This window comes from Artemia sp. Qi Xiang Cuo, chromosome 20 (assembly GCF_049724085.1).
Source record: "Artemia sp. Qi Xiang Cuo chromosome 20, ASM4972408v1, whole genome shotgun sequence".
Classification (NCBI taxonomy): domain Eukaryota; kingdom Metazoa; phylum Arthropoda; class Branchiopoda; order Anostraca; family Artemiidae; genus Artemia; species Artemia sp. Qi Xiang Cuo.
Genome location: NC_142813.1, coordinates 29,102,390 through 29,125,725, shown reverse-complemented (window position 1 = coordinate 29,125,725; position 23,336 = coordinate 29,102,390). Strand labels below are relative to the sequence as shown.

General features: G+C 33.7%; 1 protein-coding gene across 1 annotated transcript in view; it reads left to right on the top strand.

The window, feature by feature from the left end:
• LOC148940065 (juvenile hormone esterase-like) overlaps window positions 1-23,336 on the top strand; it is a 272,646-nt gene that overhangs the window by 83,215 nt on the left and 166,095 nt on the right. Inside the window, exon 5 of the mRNA XM_089106326.1 lies at window positions 20,435-20,625. Coding sequence (XP_088962452.1) covers window positions 20,435-20,625 — 191 coding nt within the window. The remainder of the gene's footprint in view (window positions 1-20,434; window positions 20,626-23,336) is intronic.

The window sequence follows — 23,336 nt, the reverse complement described above, 5'->3', positions numbered from 1 at the left end:
CTTTCGATTGGAAATTGAGACGACTAGTGCCTTTTTTAATAGTCGAAAGTGATTAGAGGGCAAATGACCCCCTCCCCTCGCCCATCATTTCCCCATACACTTCCAATGAATCTAGATAGCCATTCTTATCAACGTATTTTAAAAAGTCTGGAAATTCTGTCTTTGAGGATAAAAATCCCCCCAGGGTTGTAAGTTATGTCCTGGTGGCATAGAAGAGGTTTTTATAGAAAGCGTGGTCATATAAACTTTGGAGGGAGCTCATTGGATTGGTAATCAGACGCTCTAGTGCTCTTTTTAAAAGTCAAAGTGATCAGAGGGTAGCTACCCCCTCCCCAAACACATACTCCATATTGTCCATCTAATAGAAATTTTGAGATAGCCATTCTATTCAAAATAGTCTAAATATCATATAACAAGGCTTTTGGGGTTGCAACAAACCCCAGAGACTAGAGGCAAGGCTTGTAAGAAATGCCCAGAGGTATTTAATATTTTTATGGAAGGGATGATTGTTTAACTTTAGAAGAGGCTCATTTGGTTGAAAATTGCAAGTTCTAGTTCCTTTTTAAGCGTCAAAACCTACGGACGGCATTTAGCCCCCCCTCTTCTGCAATCCCTCCATTCAGCAAAGGCATTGGATTGAAATTATGAGATAGCAACTGTTTTCAGAATAGTCCAAAGAACATATAATAATGTCTCTAAGGAGGATACAACCTCCCAGCGCCCTGGGGATAAGGTTGTACGTTAGTTTTTGAGGCCATGTAAGGTTTTTATTTAATGGGCAAGAGTAAAAGTGATTTGAGAGTAAACAGTTCCCCCCCACGCTCAGCATTTGCCTTAACATCTCCAATCCAAATTTAGAGATGACAATTTTATTCATCGTAGTGAAAGGTTTCAGAAATTATGTATGTGAGGAAGACAACCCCACCCCCCGACAGCTCTCAGGGAATGGGTTGTAATTTATGTCCTTGTGGCATATAAGGCTCTTATAAAAAAGGGTGGTCATGTATGCATTGGAAGGGACTCATTGGATTGGTAATTATAACTTCTAGTGTCCTTTTTAAGAGTCAAAGTGATCAGAGAGCAGCCCCCCCCCCACACACACAAACACGTCGTGTTTTCCTGAGATTTATCCAATAAATGTTTTTGGACAGTCATTTTATTCAAAATAGTCCAAATATCGTATAACAAGGGTTTGGAGGTTGATACAAACCACCAGAGCCTGAGGGCGAGGCTTGTAAGTTATGCCCCTGTTTCATTTAAGGTTCTTATGGAAGGGATGGTTGTATAAGCTTTAGAGGTGGCTCATTTGGTGAAAATTGGAAGTTCTAGTTTCCTTTTAAGAATCAGTAGGAACGGAGGTCAAGTAGCACCCCACCCAACTACCTCCCCAACCTCTTTTCATCAAATGCATCTGATTGAAATTGTGCGATGGCAATTTTGTTTAAATAGTTCAAAGAGCATATAACAATACTTCCAGGGTTAGCACAACCCCCTAGATCCCTGGGGCAATAGCTTTAAGTTGTGCCCTGGGGGCATATAAGGTTCTTATGGTCGTATTAAATTCAGATGGGTCTCATTTGATTTTAAATTGGAAGTTTCAGTGCCCTTTTTAAGAGTCAAAGTAATTTGAGAGAAACCTCCCCCCCCACGCTCATCTTTACCCCTAGCAAATATCCAAACAAAGTTTTGAGACATCAATTTTTCAGCATTGTTGAAAGGTTCAGTAATTATGTGTAGCAATAGCTGTAGTAGCAGTAGAAGCATTAGTAGTAGTATGTAAATAACACCTTTTTTCAACATCCCCTTCAACACACGATGGAATTTTTAACTTAATACCATCAACCGGTGAAGCATTACTGATACATCCTCTTGACAACCTATATGGGCATAGTGTGTTTGAGATTTATTTCAATACAGTTATAATATTTCCCAAAATTTTCGCCCACATACCCTTAGGTTTATTAGTTGTATCAGTAGCACCATTAAATATAGTAGTAGCAGCAGGAGTACAGTTAATAGTAGTAATCTTAGCTTTAGTAGAAGTAGTAGTAGTAGTAGTAATAGTAATAATAGCAGTAGTTGTAGACATAGAAGCATTAGTATTATGATGCAAATATTGTCTTTTGGTTAGTTCAACATCCCCCACAACTAGCGTTGTAAGTTTTAATTTCACACACGAAACTGTTCTAAGATATTTTTGACAACCTGCATACGGATGGCAGGTTGTCATCCGCACAAAAGAAATATTCTCTGACAACTTCATCTTCATACTTTCATTCACTTTCATCATTTAATGCTGCTTCTACGGTTACCGTAACTAACGACACTAATGGTATTAAGTTGAAACTTGTAGGGAACATTTAGGAGGAGTTGCAATTGAACGAAAAACCTATATGCATGCAGATATTTAAGGGGCATATAAGCACTATAGGTCATATAAGGACATAGGCAGCGAAGCTCTATCATAGCTTGTAATATCATTGATATGTTAAAGGAGCTAATTTTTTTGAAAGTTAAAAGTTCTAGTGCCCTCTTAAGAGTCAAAAATTATTGGAGGGCAATCAGCAGTCCTCATTAGCTCATAATTTTCCAGGCAGTCCCAATCAAAATTTTATGACAGCCATTTTGTTCAGCATAGCTGAATGGTAAATGTTGCTTTAAAATTATATCAAAACACACTTTCCTCTTAATAGACAAAAATGATTGGAGGGCAATCAACCCTCCTCTTTAGCTCATAATTTTCCAGACACTTCCAGTCAAAATTTTAAGGTAGCCATTTTGTTCAGCATAGCTGAATGGTCTAGTAACTATTTCTCTAGGGTTAATGGGTATGTCAACCTCCCCCCCCCCACAGTTATGTAATTTGCCCATGTTGCTTAAAAACTAAATCTTGCTTTGAAATTAAATCAAAGCACACTGTTTGTATGATGGTTGCCAATAAGACATCTCAGCAATATACCAAGAACAACTGAGGGCATTAAATTCAAACTTCCAGAGTTGCTTCTATTACTACTTCTGTTCTTAAAATTTAACTAAGTCAAAAAAGTGTAATAGTATGCAGGCTGTGAAAGAGCATAGATATAATTTTTGGGGAATGGTCCTAACTTTTATTTATTAGGTTAATTAGAGGATATATATGACTAAATTAAACACTACTATTTGTGTCAAGATTTTCAAAAGAGTTTATGTTGTTAAATATTGCTGAAAAAGTTTTTCCAGCATGTAAATAGCAAGACAAACTATAAATTCTTAAAGGAAAACCGGAATGATTCAAACTATTATTTTATTTTTCCCTGAAAAAGACCACGTCAATATAAAACAAACAGAAATTAATTAAAAAACTTTTTCCACAAAATAAGTTTTTAAAAAAAAAGTAAAAAACCCCGTTAAACCAAAAATGAACAAATATAGAATCAAATAATCTACCAAGCATACAAAGCCAGAATAAAATTTATACTTTACTGAAAAAATTCTTTTAAATGTTTCACTTTTATAACTTTAAGAAATCAAAAATTAATTAAGAATTTAAGCAATAAATATCAGCTTATGTAGCCTATATTAAACTGACAATGCACTATTCATTTGACTTTTTTTCAGTATAGCACAAATTATATTCTGGCTTTTAGAAAGAATAGGGGTTTTGAACTCTACTCATATTAATTTCTGCTCGTTTTGGGTTTGAATCTGTTATTTATTGTAGTCTCTGTTCGTTTTTGGGTTTCATTTATTTATTGATATTGATTTGGGGTAGTTTTCTGCTTGGTAGATTATTTGATTCAATTTTTGTTTGTTTTTGGCTCAATGGAGTTCTTTACTTTTTTTTGAAAAACTTATTTTGTGGTAAAAGTTTTTTTAATTGATTAGAATAAATAGCTCTTCTGAAAGTAATAAAAAACTTTAGCGTAAATAGCGAGGTATTGACGAGGGGGGGGGGTTACCCCCTCATATACGTTATAATTTCTATTCGTTTTAAGTTTTAATGTTGGTCCTTACTTTCCGTTGAAAAACTTGTGTTTTTTATTTAATTTCTGATCGTTTTTTAAATAATGCTCGGAAATTTTGCTCCCCACCCTTCATGGCAAATTCTCTTCTCCCTTTAAAAATTCCTCCATGGAAATATCATCCCATGTAGCCATCTTCCCCCCCCCCCCCCCAGAAAAAAGTCCCTCTGAAAATGTCTGTGTACTTTCCAACAAACAAGACTATATATAAACAATGGGCAAAGTTCATAACTTGCAGCCCATCCCCGGGGACTGGGGGCGGGGGGAGGGGGTGTAAGGCATCCTCAACGACATAGCTCTTAGATTTTTTGACTATACAGAACAAAATAGCTATCTTAAAATTTTTATCGGGTGACTTTGGGAAAAAATGAGCGTGGGAGGGGGCGCAGTTACCCTTAAATTTTGATCACTTAAAAATAACACTAGAACTTTTAATTTTCGTTTGAATGAGCCCTCTTCCTATATTATAGGACCACTGAGTCGATACGATCACCCCTGGAAAAAAAAACAAAGACAAAAAAAAGAAACAACAAACAAACACGAATCCGTGATTTTTCTTCTGGCAAAAAGCAAAAATCCCACATTTTTGCAGATAGGAGTTGAAACCTTTACAGTTGACTTCTCTGATGCGCTGAATCTGATGGCATGATTTTCATTGAGATTCTAAGACAATTAGGGAGTGTTTTCCCCTTTTTTCGAAGATTAGGCTACTGCTCTCTTAACCTTTGATGGGTAAGCCTAAACTCGATGGAATTTATATATTTGAAATTGGCAAAAAAATTGTACTCTTTTGATGTATCTATTGGTATTAAAATTCCGTTTTTAGAGTTTCGGTTACTATTGAGCCATGTTGGTCCTTACTTAAGGTTCTTCACCATGAACTGTTTGATTATTTGTTTCTTAAAGTCATGATATAAACGCCTGTCAAGATCATTCATAAAGAAGCTTTGTTTTTATTTTAGCAAAAAAAGAGAAGGTCCGATTCATTAAAGCTGATTTATTTCTATTTTTTTCGGATGAATCAGACCTTTCTGGACGTTAAATAATAAACACATATGTCGAAAATATTTGACCTTTGTGAATATACATAATGAATTTTTATCAGATGTCTTTGAAGAGATTGCAGCTAAAAAAATGGGAGGGGGGCTGGTTGCAATCTAGCCTTTTTTTTCAACGTTTCTTGAACATGCCCTGAAAGTTTAAACTTCATAAAATTTTCGAAGAAAATCTGGTCTTAAGAGTTTGTGATGTTCAATTTTCTTTGTTTCTGTGACAACAAAACAGAGCTTTTTTTATTAATCATCTTGACATTCATTTATATGTTGATTTTAAAAAGCAAACAATTCCAACAAGGTTAAACATGTAAAAATTCTAACTTGTGTTTTACCCAATGTAAGTACGGTGGTTGAGTTGCACAAGAGTTCAGTTATACGAGGGTACAGTTGCATAATGGTTCAGTTGCATGGTGGTTCAGTTGTTCGGTGGTCCAGTTGCACTGCGGTTCGATTGCACGAATGCTGAGTTGAACCGCAGTTAAATGCGGTTCAGTTGCACGAGGATTCAGTCACACGGGGGTTCAGCTGCACGGGGTTTCATTTGCACGGTGGTTCAGTTGCACGATGGTTCAGTTGCACGGTGGTTTAGTATGCACGGTGGTTCAGTTGCTTGGGGTTCATTTACATGGTGGTTCAGTTACAATGGAACTATCTTCGTCAGTCGGTTCTACAGGGGCATAAACTGCTATAACTGAAACCCTGAACTTTTTAGTCATAAAATGAGCAATTAGTAGCCTACTCTATCCCAGTATTTTTTTTTATATAATAGAAAAAAAAATCTAAAATTGGCCCGAGGTACGCCACCATTAGCATTGTTTTTAGAGACCTTTTCTTCCTGGATAGGGTCAGACTGTCTGTGGAGCCCTTTCCAAAAATTCTCTTAGAAATACTAAATTCAAGGAATTAAGCATAAGCCGAGCAGTATTGTTACGACGTTCCTGATGGTCCGTAGAAATCAATTATTTGGGTCCAATCAAGGTGCAAAAATTCATATGATTCAGAATAACCAAAGTATCTTGCTATACATTGCTGTTGTCACTTAATTTTGGCACGAAAAAATATTTCAGTGGTACCTCCAACTCTCTTGAAATTTTCCTTTTTTCAACTTTGAGGGTTTCATCAAAGATGATGCTTTACATGCAGTAGTTATGATTTTTTTCTTTAAAAGTGGATCATAATATCAGTCAAGATGTAGATTGCTTCATTCCAAAGAAATAACAATTAAGTATGCTGTTTCAGAAACGGCAATAGCCAGTCACTAACTTCGATAATTAGCCAGTTTTAGGCTTCCCCAGTCAGAACCATCCATTAGCAGTGGCTTTTCGCTTAAGTGCACTAATATCTCAAAGTGGTAAATCGTGTCTAATCTTTAACCTTGTGTAAAATAACTTGAGAATTATCACAGGCTCATTATCAGGCTTATCAGTATCGTATTACTTGTCTTGGCACTTCGAGACAGGTAGAGACAGCTATAAGCGCATTAATATTAAAATAATTATTGGTATTATACTTCAATTGACACTGAACGAATTGAAATTGTTGTGACAGTCCCCTAGTTCAATATTTGATTGGTTTTTCGTCACTAACAATCCATGAAAGCCATTTTTCTTTCAGAGAGAGTGGTTTTCATAGGTTCAAGAGGGACCACTTTAGATCAGGAGTTTTGCATCTCCTTTTTTCAGGCTTTTTTCCTTCTTTGGTGCTATCTCGTTCCGGAAAAGCTGAATTTGATCCCAAATTGGCCCATTTATGAGCTAAACAAATAAAAATGATAAAAGATTTTTATGTATATTTAATTAGACTTTAGACGTCTTCAGTTTTCACCAGCTGTACCTTTGAGGCAATGAGCCTTTGTGACCTTAGCCTCGACTCATTTTGGCGAGTCCCCTCATAGTAACAACAGTTTCACTTAGGTTCAGTGTATTGCTTTCGTGAATAAATGACCAGTATGAATTAGAATGTACATCAGATGTTAATCAAGTAGTTACTTATACATCTTGCTCGAATGTTTCATCCCGTTTCAATGCTCTGTCCTGTACCAAGTCTCAGATGATGGCTTGGCACCCATTCATTAACTAGTGGGCTAATGAGAAGGTGCAAGAGCACTATCCAAAATTTTTACACATAAGCGTAAACAATCACGTAATCGCAACCGCACAGACGACTGTCGAATTTTTTGAAAGCCTGAATATTCTAGCAATATTAGTGCTTTAGCAAAACAACATACAACCTAACTGAAGACTTGCATTTGAAGTTTTCTATCATACTTTCTTGGGACTTTAATTCATACTTTAGGGCTGAGTTTAGATTTATTTTCATAATTTGGTTTTTCAATTATGATTTTGATTTTTTTCAAAATTTTCTTGATGAAAAATGTCAAATGTTGATTTAAGTTCCAATTCTCTTTCATAAGTTTTCACAAATAAAACACATTGTATGCATGAAGAAAAAATGAATAAAACACATGAGTTTCTACCAAACACAGTGGACATTAGAAAGCTTATCTTACTATTCTAACTAAGGCAAAGTGCTGTCAAGTCTTAAAGGATACTCCTTAAATTTCAAGCGTTGCTTTCCCACAAACACTTTTTTTAATTTTTAAAAATTCGTATTTGATTTGTTTATGGCTTATTATGTTTAATTGGTTCCTTATTTAATGGCTCTAATTTATGCATTTCGTCCATTGTTTACGTATAGTATTTGCTATTCGGAAGTATAGACATTTTTTTTTGGGGGGGGGAGGTAATATTTTTAGGGGGGGGGTATTTTCAAAAGATAAGGTTTTCTATGGGGTGAAAAGTTTATACGGGTGAACTTTCCAGGGGAAACTGTACAAGGGGGAATTAGTAAGAATTCCTGTACGAAGTTCTTTTTATTTGTTTTATTTCTCTTTGGCAAATCAATTTTACATGTGGAGATGTTCTGGAGAGTATTATTTTAAGTTTTAATGTTGCTCCTTACTTTCAGTTAAAACAACTTGTATTTTTTAATTTAATTTTTGAACGTTTTTGAATTAATGCAGGTTTTGATTTTGGCTCACCGTACGTGAATAATTAAAACAAAACTTGCATATTAATTTTACTTCTATTTGGTTAAATGGCTTTCTCGAAAGTTGTTAAATTTTATTTACGAACGTTTTTATTAGTAATAAATATACGTGACTTACGAATTAACTTACGTAACGAACTTCTAAATTCGTATATTTTTAGTACGTATATTAGGGGGTTCACCCCCTAGTCAATACCTCGCTCTTTACGCTAAAGTTGGAATTTTTTTCCAGTTCTTTAAAAATGACCCCTTAATCACAAAGGCCGTTAATGAGAATAAATAGCTCTTATGAAAGTACTAAACAATCTTAGGCTTAAAGAGCGAGGTATTGACTAACAAGCGAACCCAATCACCTACGTAATAATTTCTGTTCCTTTTAAGTTTTGATGTTGCTCCTTACTTTCAGTTGAAAAACTTTTTTTTTATTTAAATCTGATCGTTTTTTAAATAATGCTGGGAAATCTGGCACCCCCTTCATAGTAGTGTACCTTCCCCCATGAAAACTTCCTCCATGGAACTATCCTCCCACATACCCCCCCCCCCTCTACCAGAAAAAAACCTTGAAAACGTCTGTATACTTCCCAATAACCAATACTATATGTAAACATTGGGCAAAGTTCATAACTTTCAGCCATCCCCCGGGGGCTTTGGGGGTTGAAGTCATCTTAAAAGATACATTTATTGTATTTTCGACCATGCTGAGCAAAATGGGAATCTTAAAATTTTGATCGGGTGACTTTGGAAAAAAATGAGCGCCGGAGGGGGCCTACTTGCCCTCGATTTTTCGGTCACTTAAAAAGGGCACTAGAACTTTCAATTTTCGTTCGAATGAGCCCTCCCACGATATTATAGGATTACTGGGTTGATACAATCCCCCCTGGGGAAAAAACAAACAAAAAACAAATAAACACACATCTATGATCTTTATTCTTGAAAAAATTATATAAGTCCACTTGTGTTCAGATAGAAGGTTGAAACTACTTCTGTATGGTTCTCTGAAAAGCTAAAACTGATGATATAATATTCATTAAGGTTCTATAATTTTTAGGGGATGTTTTTCCCTTTTTAAGAAAATCAGGTAAATTTTCTCAGGTGCGTAACTTTTGATAGGTAAGACTAAACTTGATGAAACTTATATATTTGAAATCAGCATAGAAATTTGATTCTTTTGATGTATCTATTAGTATAAAAATTCCGTTTTTATAGACTTTCGGTTACTATTGAGCCGGAACGCTGCTTACTTACAGTTCGTTACCATGAACTGTTTGAAAAAAAACTTTGTTTTTATAAATTAAATGCTAACTCGACGCTATTGCAGTGACTCTGACTCTGATTGAAACTATTGGCCAGACTAATTAAAGCTTGATTAATGACATTTGCTAGGCCTTTAGCTATGGTAATATTTTTTGGATGCGAAAGAACCTTAATAATTTTCGTGCTTCTGTATCATTAACAAGAAATGGTAGGAGTATAATTTACGTATTCTGCGTCTACTTGCTGTCTATGAAATCTTTTATTTAGACGGGCTATAAATCAAGGGTTTTGTTTCCTTTAAATAACTTAATCATGGATCGAAGGTTAAGGAAATTATACACCTTTTTTTGGTTTTAAAAGGCCTTAATTTGAATATTTTCCCCTACCCTTCAAAGTTATGTTCTTTTTTTTTATCTAAGAGTTTAAGACTGGAACAAAGCGGTCAGTTACTATACGTTGTTCAATGGTAAATGATGAGCCCAGCCGTTAAAATTTAGAACTGTTAGTTTGAGGGGCCTTGTATCTTTTTGGCGGGTGTGTATAATTTTGTGTAGACCCATTTCTTTGCTCTCAAAGCATATGTTTGGTTGTATGTGATTGTAAACCACAGTTTATATAATTATCCAGTATGATCTTTCCCTATTTCACCCATTATAAAAACCCGGACCAAGGTGCGAGTGCTCCAGAGAACGTTTTTGCAGATAGAAACATAGGCGGCATCAGATCTTTTCACGGGTAGACAAGTCAGACGGTGATCTAATCGGAAACAAGTGGAAACCCGCTATTACGAATAATGCACTTTGTTGGAAACAATCGGAAACAGACTAACCCGCTAATGCAGAAAGAAGTGGGAGGAGCTTTTTGTTCGCACCGAGAACGAAGACCAGAAATGATCTGCGATAAGCTTACTGGATAATTATATGAACTGTGTTGTAAACCCATACCTTTGTCCCAGCTATAGTGCTTTCATGCCTTTTTTTTATCATGAGCACCTAGTGCATGACAACTTTGATTTTTTTCGTTTTTTTTTCAAGTGACAGTAGGATTTAATATCAATCCATGGCTTGTTTTATACTTTACACGGAAGTTGCAATCTTTGTAACAATTCTAGAAGTTGATTCGCCACAACATTTTTTTGTTAAACTGGCAATAGTTTATCGCAGAAATGTAACAATTGCAAAAAAAAAAAATAAATAACAAAAAAGTTAAATTTATTAATTTGTTAATGGATATTCAACTTTCTGTGTGTTTTTGAAAGCCTTCTGAACACTAAAATGCCTGATATTTCGTCCTAAACGCCCTTCCCCTTTCTTCAGGGCACCCTTTAAACTCTTATACACAAAATATCATGTAAATAATAATCATTCTCTTCTGTTTTTTTTTGGGTTAGTATTGAAGGTTATTTTTTTTTTTTTTTTTTTTTTTTCAGAATACAGTATGATTGTTGCATCTCTTTAGAGCAAAACTGGTGGGAATAACTAGAAAACTAGATAATTTGATTTCTGTTTGATACTGATAAAAATTTAAGCAAATATTAAGATCATGGAAATCTAGATCTGAAGGTGTTAGTGCATTTTTACACTATAGACCGTATATTTTCTCATTTTATTAATGAAATATAATGATTGTTCTTCAATCAAACTTTTTTATTTGAAAACTTTCTCTCTATTGGTACAAAACTCACTTCGCCAACAAATGTAGAGTGATTGAGCATTAGTTATTATGAAGGAGGGGTGGTAGGTTATTGTGTTGGTGAGGGGGGGGGGGCAGATGCCCCAAAGAGTATATTTCAAAGCCCATGTTGTCTAACTCTCTATGAACCTTCAGACGAATACAGAAAGACCCTTGAGGAAGAGGAGGTAGGAATTATTGTCTAATCCCCCTTCATTTAGACTAAGCCTGAATAATATTGCTGCGTGGTGATAGCTTCCTTCTTATCGAGGAAAAATGCTTATCTTCGTACCATTAAACATTTTATTCATTTGCATACCAGTACAGAAGCTGAAGAGGTGAGTGGGGCAATTCATGTGCACCTTCAGGAAAACTAATAGGAAGGAAGGTAGGTGAAACCAGGAGCTAAGTTTTGATGACGCATAGACAGAAATATTTGGTTTATTTTTGTTTTTGTTTTATTATACAGTTGGGGGCAATGAACCGCAAATAAGGAGTAACTCTTGCTAACAGAAACCAAAACTCTAAAAAGGGGTTTTGTAAGAATATCTACACTATAAGAATATGCTTTGTATGATGATTAAATGAAAAAAAAACAAGTTTTTTTCAGCTGAAAGAAGGAGCAACATTAAAACTTAGAATAAACATAATATTTCAGTATATGAGGGTGTTACCCCTTCTTCAACCCTCACTCTTTACGTTAAAGACTTAAAATTCATTAAAAATACTTCTCATTCAAATTCAACGACCCTTGTGTTTGAGCAGACTTTTTTAAAGAACTGTAACACAAAGTCAAACTTTAGATTAAAGAGCAAGGATTTGGGAAGGGGATAACCCCCCTATTATACGGAATAATTTCTGCTCTTTCAAAGTTTTAATGCTACTCCTTACTTTCAGTTTGAAAAAATTCTTTTATTTAACTTCTGTCTGTTTTTCAAATCATGCCCAGAGATCCCCTTCCCTCTCCCGTGTAAATTTCTCCTGGAAAAGACCCTCCCCTTAGAAGTCCCCCCCACAAAAAGTCCCCCCAAAGAACAAAAATTCCGTACAATTCCCAAAAGTAAATACTATATGTGAACAATGAGCCAGTAACGTTACTTACAGTTCTTTCTCTAATTGCTGTCGGGAGGGAGTTCTTGTCATCACCAAAAGAATAGTTATTGGATTATAGCTATTGGATTATGTTAAATCAAATGTCTATCTTAGAATTTCGATCGGAAGTCCTTGGGGGAAAGGGGCTTGGGAGGGGGGATGGTTGCCCATTAATCTTTTTGGTCACTTAAAAAGGGCATTGGAACTTTTGACTTCCGTTTAAATGAAACAAGTGACTGCAAGGATCATATGAGTAGATTGCGTAGTCTGGATTCAGGCTCTTTACGTTCCCTGGCACCATTCCATGGTACTCTTGAGGATCAGTGAGCTCTATCAGAGTGAGCACCTCCTCCTAATATCTTTTAGATATGTTATAATTGCATAATGTTTTTTTTTGAAAAGTTAAATACTTTTGAATCGAATAGTTCATTGCTTTTGGTAGGATGCGGTTGTTCACGGTGATTTGTTTAATAGGGTGTCAGCATTTTAAAGTTCCTATGTAAATATGCTGAAACTAATGGCAAATTTATCAAGTAAGAAATTTATCTGAAATGAAAAATAAAGATATTGCTAGCATTACAGAAATTGAAATTGCAAGTTATTTTTTCTCTTTTCTATTGAACCATCTTGCTGTTTCTTTTGCTGGAGAAACCTTCCACTTCGGAGGGGGGGGGGGTGAGATTTCAGTTAAATGAAATTTTAAATGAAATTTTATAAAAACTGTTTTGGTTTCAATTTTCGATGTATCTAAAAGAGATAGAATTAAAAGGTAGAATTAAAAAGTCAAAGAAATTGGAACGTTCGTTAAAATCAAGTGCAAAGGTATAAAAATATAATACTTGATTTGTTTTTTTTTACATTTTCTTGACGGTTAAAACACAAAAAACTATATGCTCAAATATATAGGCCATCGTTCTTAGTAAGCCACTAATGACCCTTTTTCCTTTAGGCCTGGATTGGGTTGGAAATAGGTGGTACCCCAGCTCTTATTCTTTTAGTTTACGTTCGTCATAATCTTAAGTTTTTCTTTTGTACACTTCACATGTTTATTGAAATTATAGACAGCCCGTTTCAAAATTTAACTTTATGTAATTCCTGCTCATTTTAGGTATTAGTATTGCTCATTGTTTTTCTTGAAATGTTTTGTTTTTCTCTTTTTAAAACGATATTGTATAATCTTACCATTAATCCTTGCTCGAGGGCTTTAAAGCTAAAAGCTGAAAAATACAAGTTTTCTTTATTAATTTGACATATTACATGCCCTCATATATCTTTAGACGTGCACATACCCCCCCCCCCCCGGGAATCCAAAAAAATATTCTGCTCACATAATTGGTACAGGAAGTCTCTGTTTTTTTTGGTGGTTGTGTGATCCTACAGCTTTTAATCAAGTTTGATCTTCTTTTAGGGCACATCTACAAAATCTCAGATAAAAAACAACCCCCAGGCTTAGAATAATCCATTTCGTTATTGGTGTCGATCTATAGAGTTCGAATTGATTAAAGCAACCACATGTGCTAAAATATACTATCTTAAGTGCAGACGTTGTAAAATCCATACCATAATTGACATGAGCTTCATTAAGGCCTGGTTTTGAAAATAAATAAAATGGATTCCTTATAAAAAAACGTCTCACCAATATTATGGAATTATCATTTTTTGATGAGTTATAGTGACACTTAAATATAGTTTTTATCATGTAAATATGTACATTTTTTCCAAACATTTTTTTATTTGTTGAATATATCTAAGCAATAAACATGTTTTAGCTTACTTTTCTTTTTCTTTTACATCTTATACGCATCCATAGGAGGGGTGTGTTCTATAAGTGGACATAGTCTCCGGTTAAAATAGAGGGGGATGTGCCTATAGTTGAACATAGAAGTCACTTCGAAACATGTCCTTTTATTTAAGAAGTTTATGTGGGAAACATTCTAGTGAAACCCTCTGCTTTAATGGTTCCCTTCCCCACTCTCTATTTTAAAATAAGTCACGAACTTAAAACAAAATGTCCCGAAGTTAAAAAAGTCAGAGAGAAAAAAATCTCGAGGTTATATAACAACAACGCCTCGAAGAAAAGAACGTCACAAATAAAAAACAACCTTTTGAAGTTAAAAAATACGTCGCGAAGAGAATTTGCTCGAAGTAAAAACAAACGTCTCAAAGTTAAAACAAAAACATCTTGAAGTTAAAAGAACATCTTGAAGAAAAAAGGTCTCGAAATTAAAACAAAACGTCTCGAAGTCAAAATAACGTCACTGTAAAAAAAATCACTAGGTTAAACAACAACAATGTCTCAAAGAAAAAACATCACAAATAAAAAACAGCGTGTCGAAGTTAAAAAAACGTCGCGAAGAAAAAAAAGGTTCACGAAGTTAAAACAAAACGTTGCGAACTTAAAAAAATACGCCAAGAAAAAAGTCTCGAAGTTAAAAATCAACGTCTCGAAGTAGAAAAAAAGTTTCGAGGTAAAAAAAGCCTCATAGTTAAAGCAAAAAAGTTGCGACGAAAAAAATGTCTCGAAGTTAAAATAAATTGTATCGAAGTTAAAAAAATGTCGCGAAGTAAAAACAAAACGTCTTTAAGTAAAAAAAAACGTAACAGAGAAAAAAAAAAAATGTATAAAAGAAAAAAACGCCTCGAAGTTCAAAAGCAGAGTCTCGAAGAAATAAAACGTCTCAAAGTAAAATAATGTCTTGAAGTAAAAAAACCGTCTCAAAGTTAAAACAAAATGTCTCGAAATCATCTCGAAAAACATCTCGAAATAAAAAAGCGTCTCGAAGTTCAAACAAAAATGTCACGAAGAAAAAAACGTCTCAAAGTTAAAAAGCAGCGTCTCAAAGTTAAAAACAACGTCTCGAAAAAGAAAAAAAGTCTCAAAGTAAAAAAAACGTCTCACAGTTAAAGCAAAAACGTCGCCAAGAAAAAAAATGCTCGACCTTAAAACAAAACGACTCGATGTTAAAAATAATCTAACAGAGAAAAAAAAATAAAAAATTTCGCAAAGAAAAAAATCGTCTCGATTTTAAAAGCAACGTCTCGAAGAATAAAAACGTCTCGAATTAAAAATATCTTTAAGAAAAAAACGTCTCAAAGTTAAAATAAAAACATCGCGAAGTAAAAAAAAACGTCTCGAGGTTAAAACAATCACCCAGGAAATTAAAGACAATTTAATGAAGAGCAAAACATCAGTTAACGTCCATAGTATCATTGGTATTTTACCATTGGTAATTTAAAAGATACCATCATTGAACAGAATAATAGCAATGCCGATTTGTGTGATGAGCTTGTAGGGAAACCATGTTAAAGGAATCTATCAAGATTCAATCAGACACAGACGCTACTACCAGGCTCAGCAGTGGTGTACTAGAGTATGAAATGAGTAAATAAGGTTTTTCACCAAAGTCTGAGAGGGATGAATCGGTTTCTTTGTAAATTTAGAGACATATGAAGTGGTTTCCAATTTTTTTGGAGATACCCCCCCCCCCTCCACTAGCCAAAGGTGACGCAAGAACAAGAATTTTTATGGTTTGATGAGCTTTTGACGAGTATTATTATGTAATCATTAGTAAACATTATTTTTTTGTATTGTCTTGTATGCGGCTGCCTCCATGGTATTCTTTGGTCGATCATCGACACTATTTAGTTTATTGTATGTTTTTGATAAATATTAATTGTGTGCTAGAAGGATAAATACTTACATCTGTTTTTTTTAAATTGAAGATGAAATATTTCTAGAAAGTGTGTATACATGATAGAGTTATTGTAACATTGAATGCTGAAAAAGACAAATATTTGAACTATGAACCAGGTTCTAGTGGTGACACTATTGGAAATGTATGTGAACGTTGTCATGACAGTGAGAGATTAAATTTCTTTGGAGTACCGAAACAATTCAAATTTAATAATATTGGATATGCGAGAGTAACATTTCCAGAGATGTTAGCACATCACCAAAAAAATTAAAGACAATTAAATGAAAAACAAAACATCTGCGAGCCTTAATACTATCATTGGCGGTTTACTAACAGTTACCATCATTGGACAAAATAATAGCAATGATGATATGTGTGATGAGCTTGTAGGTGGAACGATCTTAAAGGAATCTATCAAGATTTAATCAGAGAACAGACGCTACTACCAAGCTTACAATTGGTGTACTAGAGTCTGAAATAATGGTTTGGGTAACACACTACTCGTTGATAAATTCTATCGCCATTTGTCTGAAATTAGCATTCAAATAAAAGCAAAGGGAAGAAGAAATGCCTATTCCTCTACCAATATCATAAAGAATATTTTGTCTACGTGCCAGAACTGTTAAATCTGTAAAAATAATGTGTTAATAGACAGCTAAATCGAAGGCAAAATAAAAATGGCATTAGTAGATAACATCACCAAGGAAATTAAAGATAATTCAATGAAAATCAAAGCTTCGCTGAACGTTAATGGTATCATTGGTAGTTTACTGACAGATACCGTCATTGAACAAAATAATGGATATGATGAAAAAGTGAAGATCAAATACTTCAAGGAAATATGTGACCATGATAGAGTTATCGTAGCATTGAATGCTGACCAAGATAAATATTTGTGAGAGATTAAATGTCTTTGGACTACCAACAAAATTCAACATTACTGACGGTGGATATACAAGAGCAAAATTTCCAGAGATGATATCACCCAAAGAAAATACAAGCATAAAAATAATAGTTGACAATGAGGGTCAACTTCTTGCTTACAACGTGGGTGCTTACCTATTGATAAATCCTATCACCATCTTTCGGGCATTAGCAGTCAACAAAAGGTTAAAAAAGAAAGGCCTACTGCTCTACTAATATCATCAACCATATCTTGTATACGTGTCGAAACTGCAACATATGTAGAAATTATGTGGTAGTAGACAATGCACTCGCAAGTTAAATAAAAATGGCATTAGCAGGTAATATCACCAAGGAAATTAAAGACAATTCTACGAAAAGCAATATGAATGTGAAAATTATTAGTACCATTGATCTTTTACTAACAGATACTGTCAATGAACCCAATAATAGCAATGACAAAACGCATATTGAGCCTGTAGGTGACACCGCACTAAAAATTGTGTATGACCTAAAATGGATTAAAATGGATTTGCTTTAACTATGAGACTATTTCTACTTTGAGACATTTTTCTTCTTCGAGACGTTGTTTTTAACTTTGAGACATTTTTTTCTTCATGAAGTATTTTTTTAGCTTCGAGGCGTTTTGTTTTAACTTCAAGACCTTTTATTTCTTCAAGATTTTTTTAAACTTCAAGATGTTTTTTGTTTTTAAGTTCAGACGGATGTTTTTACTTCGAGACGTTTTTTCTTCGTGACGTTTTTTAACTTCGACACATTGTTGTTTATTTGTGACGTTTTTTCTTCGAGACAATGTTGTTTTTTAACCTCGAGATGTAATTTTTCTCTTTGACGTTTTTTAACTTCGGGACGTTTTGTTTTAACTTCGTGACGTTTTTTTTTAAAATAGGGGTGGTATAGGACCCATTAAAGCTTAGGGTCCCACTGTAATGTTTTCCACATCAACTCCTTGAACAAAAGAACATGTCTGGAAGTGTCTTCTATGTTCAGCTATAGACATATCCCTCTCTATTTTAACCGGATGTTATTTCCCCTTATAGAACACACCCCACCTATGGATAAGTATAAGATGTAAAAAGAAAAGAAAAGTAAGCTAAAACATGTTTATTGCTTAAATGTATTCAACAAAGAAAAAAATTATTTAGAAGAAATATACATATTTACATGATAAAATCAATATTTAAACATCACTATAACTCATCCAAAAATGATGGTTCCATATTATTGGTGAGATATTTTTTTATAAGGATTCCATCTTATTTATTTTCAAGGCCAGGCCTTGTTGAAGCTCATGTCAATTATGGTATGGATTTTGCAACGTCTGCACTTGAAATAGTATATGTTAGTACATGTGCTTGCTTTCAGCAATTCGAACTCTATAGATCGACACCAATAACAAAATGGATTATTCCAAGCCTGGGGGTGTAATTGATCCGAGATTTCATAGATATGCCCTGAAAGAAGATCAAACTTGATTAAAAGCTGTAGGATCACACAAAACCACAAAAAACAGAGACTTCCTGTACAAATTGTGTGAGCAGAAACATTTTTGTTCTTTTTGGATTCTCGGGGGGGGGGGGAGGTATTTTCACGTCTAAAGATATATGAGGGCATGTAATATGTCAAATTAATAAAGTAAACTTGTATTTTTCAGCTTTTAGCTTTAAGCGCTCGAGCAAGGATTAATGATATGATTGCACAATATCGCTTTACAAAGAGAAAAACAAAAAATTTCAAGAAAATCTATGAGCAATACTAAAACCTAAAATGAGCAGGAATTACACCGAGTTAAAGTTGAAACGGACAGTCTTTAATTTGAATATAAATGTGAAGTATACGAAAGAAAAACGTAAAGGAATAATCAAGTTAAGATTATGACGAACGTAAATTAAAAGAATAAGTGTTAAGGTACCACCTATTTCCGCCCTAATCCAGGCCCAAAGGAAAGAGGGTCATCAGTGGCTTACTAAAAAAATAGCCTATATATTTTGAGCATAAATTTTTTGTTGTTTGACGTCAAGAAAAAAAATCAATCAATTTATTATAATTTTATACCTTTACACTCGATTTTTAACTAACGTTCCGAATTCATTTAATTTTTGGCGGTAGTTTACCTTTTAATTCTATCATTTTTAGATACATCGAAAATTGACACCCAAACAGTTGTTATAAAATGTAATTTAAATAAACAACGTTTTTCTGATAGAAGTAAGACCGGAGATAAAACCCAAAACGAACAAAAACTATTGCTTTGCAGTTCATGCGAGATAAATCTGCAATATTTTTTCAAATAAACTAACTCATTTTATATTCCTAAACTGTTACTATTCTGAAACAAAAACTCTAGGAAATCTTTTCCCTGAAATATCACACCACCCCCTCCGAAGTGGAAGGTTTCTCCAGCAAAAGAAACAGCAAGATGGTTCAATAGAAAAGAGAAAAAATAACTTGCCATTTCAATTTCTGTAATGCTAGCAATATCTTTATTTGCCATTTCAAAGTAAATTTCTTACGTGATAAATTTGCCATTAGTTTAAGAATATATATATATGAACCATAAAATGCTGATACCCTATTAAACAAACCACCGCGAACAACCGCATCCTACCAAAAGCAATTAACTATTTTATTCAAAAGTATGTAACTTTAAAAAAAAATATTATGTAATTATAACATATATAAATGCTTTTAGGAGGGGGTAATCACTCTGATAGAGCTCGTTGATCCTCAAGAGTGCAGTGGAAAGGTGCCAGGGAACGTAAAGGGCCTGAATCCAGACTACACAATCTACTCATATCTATGCAAGCCTGTCACGTGCTGTACATCAGAGACGAAATTCAATCATGAACATCAGCGAAATTCAGTCTCCTGGAACTATATATCATATAAATAAATTGTGTTTTCCAGAATCTACTTAACCACGTTAATGTTGACCTACCTTCAATACATGACATCGAAGATATAATCTAGAAGCTGATAAAAATACAAGGCACTAGGAATTGATTTTATCCTGACCGAAGTCTATAAAGCTGCAACTTTTCTTGCCGAGAAACTCTGCGAACTCTGCTACTGAACTTGTTCCTAAGAAAGGTTCTCCCGGGAACCGCAAAGCAATCGTAATTAAAGCAAAAATTGTAGAGGAATTTTTACTAATAATGTCGTTTTGACAGGAATTTTTTTGTTTCTATTTTGCGAAAGTAAAGACTACACAATCAACAAGAAATGATATTTAAACGTTCAGAAAGTATCCAGGTCCCACGTTCAATAAAACAAACAAACATAACACATTTAAGTTCGATTTTTTATAGAAACTTTTTTTTTCTTCATGTGAAATAGTTATGGAGTAAAAAAAAGAAAAGAACTTACTACTGATAGGAAATTATTATGCAAAGTAAGGAAGATTATAAATGCCACATTGCGAATTAAGGGATTGAGTTGTAGTTTGTTGACATTATTTCAGTTAGTGAAAGCAAGTTGGCTCTGATCTATGGTCTTGGAAAATGGAAATAGTCCATAAACTCAAGATAGCAACCTCGATTGACTTAATAATATTAAAAAACTGTCTAACGGTGAAATCGGCTCTTATGGCATACTCTACAAAATTACGTAGACGCAGAAATCATTTAATAAGAAATGCTATTTTTTAACGAATAAAATACCTTTGATAAAACCTGATTTAATTTTTCCTTTTTAGGCCTATTCCAGCAGGCTATATTCCAAAGCGGCTCTTCACTTTGTGAATGGAGCACTGAGCCTAATCCACGGGAATATTTCACCATCTTAACAAATTCTGTTGGCTGTCCTTTAGAGCCAACAGTATCAGCTGTCAGTTGCTTAAAAAACAAATCATCAATTGAGTTGATAAAATCTCAAAAGGACCAACTGGTAAGTTGATTATGTAAAGTTTATCTTACTGGTTTTACAACTTCGAACACTATAATTGTGCTCAAAGTCGTGAGATTATCAAGTAAATCGAAGACAAATCTCCACCTGTAAAGAAGTGTAAATATAAGTAAAAATAAATAAAACCGACTTTAAACTAAATGTGAAACTAGTCTTTTATAAACTATTTTGGTCCTCCAGCTTCATAACTCATTGCCTTGAAAGCTTTAGCTTCGACATAAAAAAAACCGCTCAGCCTTTGAGAGTTTGTGCGTAACAATAAGCAAAATACATCAATTAAGTCATGTAACCTTTTACACACGTTTTCAATATACAGAATATATGAATAGTGCGTTCTGAAACACCAAATAACAAGATTATAGGGATAAACACTAGCTTAAAATGCCTCGGATTTTACATTAAATAAAAAATGGGATATCTAAGTGTCTGGTAGACTTAATGAATTGATTCTTCGGGGGCAATAACCAAAAGTGGAATTTTAAACACAAAACCGTGAAATAATGCAGGGAGTGCATTATGAAATGGAGACCCGACTTGGTTATGAACTGAATTACAAAGAATATAGTAATTAAAAAAAAATATAACCATTCAAAATAAGGTGACTAATATATCACTGTTGTTTCAAATACTATAAACAAACATTGCATCAAACATTACAAATATTGCATATATATATATATATATATATATATATATATATATATATATATATATATATATATATATATATATATATATATATATATATATATATATATATATATATATATATATATATATATATATATATATATATATATATATATATATATATATATATATATATATATATATATATATATATATATATTGATATTAACTCCTGAAAGTCAACAATGTTAGATTTATTAAAGAAAAAAAAATATTTTGAATACATTTTGTTTTCTCTAAAGTTCATATTCTGTTCTGATCCTTAGAAGGCTTCAAGGCTTCAGAAGGGTTTCATTTATTCGTTGATTCTAGTTTTAAGCCTAAATATTATTTTACTGTATTTCTGTTCATCTTTAGTTTAGTGTAGCTCTTTACTTTTTTTTGAAAAACTTTTGTAGCAAAAAATGTTTTTAAAATTAATTTCCTTAAGCTTTAATTGACATAATCTTTTTATTGGTTAAGAAAAGAAAACTTAAAATCTTTTCAGTTTTTCTGTATTAAATCCAGATTTTGACTCACTATTTATATGTTGTACAGCATTTTCAGCAATTTTTAACAGTATACGTCCTTTTGAAAATCTGGATACATATAATATATTTTTATTTGGTTAAATTAAATCTTAACATATTCTATTCCTAATGAATTGTATCTGTGCTATTTTGAAAACCAGGATACACGTAAACCCTTTTGATTTAATTCAATTGCAAGAGCAGAAATATTAATGTTAGTATCCCTGGGAGTTTCATCTTAATATCCTCAGTTGTTTCCTGAGATATTCCTGACACTTCGTATTGATAACCAGTGTGCAAATAGTGCCTTTTGATTTAGTTTTTAAGCAGTATAAGCTTTCACTGGAAGTTTTTACTTTGTACCCTATCCCCGTCCCAAGATATCACACCTGGGTATCTTGACAACCTGGTCTATTTTGACAACCTGGATGCACTTAAACTATTTAGTGCAATAGCTTCAGCAAAAGTACCAGCAGTAGTAGTAGCAGAAGTAGTAAATAAAGTGGTAATAATATTTGTAGCCCTGAAAGTTTCAGCTTAATACTCTAAGGTGTTGATGGGATAATACTAATAAGCCCCTTTGATAAGCCACATGCATAGAGTGTGTTTTGATTAAGTTCAAAACTGTTTTCATCATTCCCTGAAAGCTATACTATTCCCCTTAGCTTGAGCAATAGTAGCAGTCATGGTAGCAGATGCAATAATAGGGTTTTCGACGTAATATCTTCAATTAGGTATATTTTTTTCTAAGACCACACTGCATTTCTATGACGAACAAATAAACGGAATTTTAGCAGCATTGGGAGTAGTATTAGGGATAGCAATGGTATTTTTGGCAGTAGTAGCAGTAACAGTATTCACATTGTGCCTTCTTTGTCTAGTTCAGCATCCCTCCTTATGACCCTGACCTTTTCAACTTAAACCTTTAACCAGTTTCCGAGATATTGCTGATGTATCCTTTTGATACCCTGCCATATACATGGTGTTGTTTGATTTAGCCCAACGTCCCCCTGGACATTTTCTAAAGATTTCACCTTAATGCCCTTAGACAAAGTACTGGTCACAATAGAAGTAGTAGTAGTAGCAGTAGTTGTAGCAGTGGTAGTAGTTGTAGTAGTAACGTGTACATATTGATTTTTCGTCAATTGATTACCCTCCCCCCCATTATTCTATGAAAATTCCAACTTAACACCCTAAACCATTCTGAGATACACTCTTTTGACAAAATCTAGGCACTGATTAAGTTTATATTTAGTTCAAACTTCCCCTCAATATTCCCTGAAATTTTAACGTTCATACCCTTATCTTTAGTAGTAGTGGGAATCATAATTCTTTTTAAGAGGAGGTGTATTATTAGGAGCAGTAGCAGTAGCATTAGTGGGAGTAGTAGTGAACATCCCCCTTATTATGCTCTGAAAGTTTCAACTTGATGTGCTGAGTAGTTCCTAAGATATTGGTGATGTGCTCTTTTGACAACCGTTATGTAAATAGTGT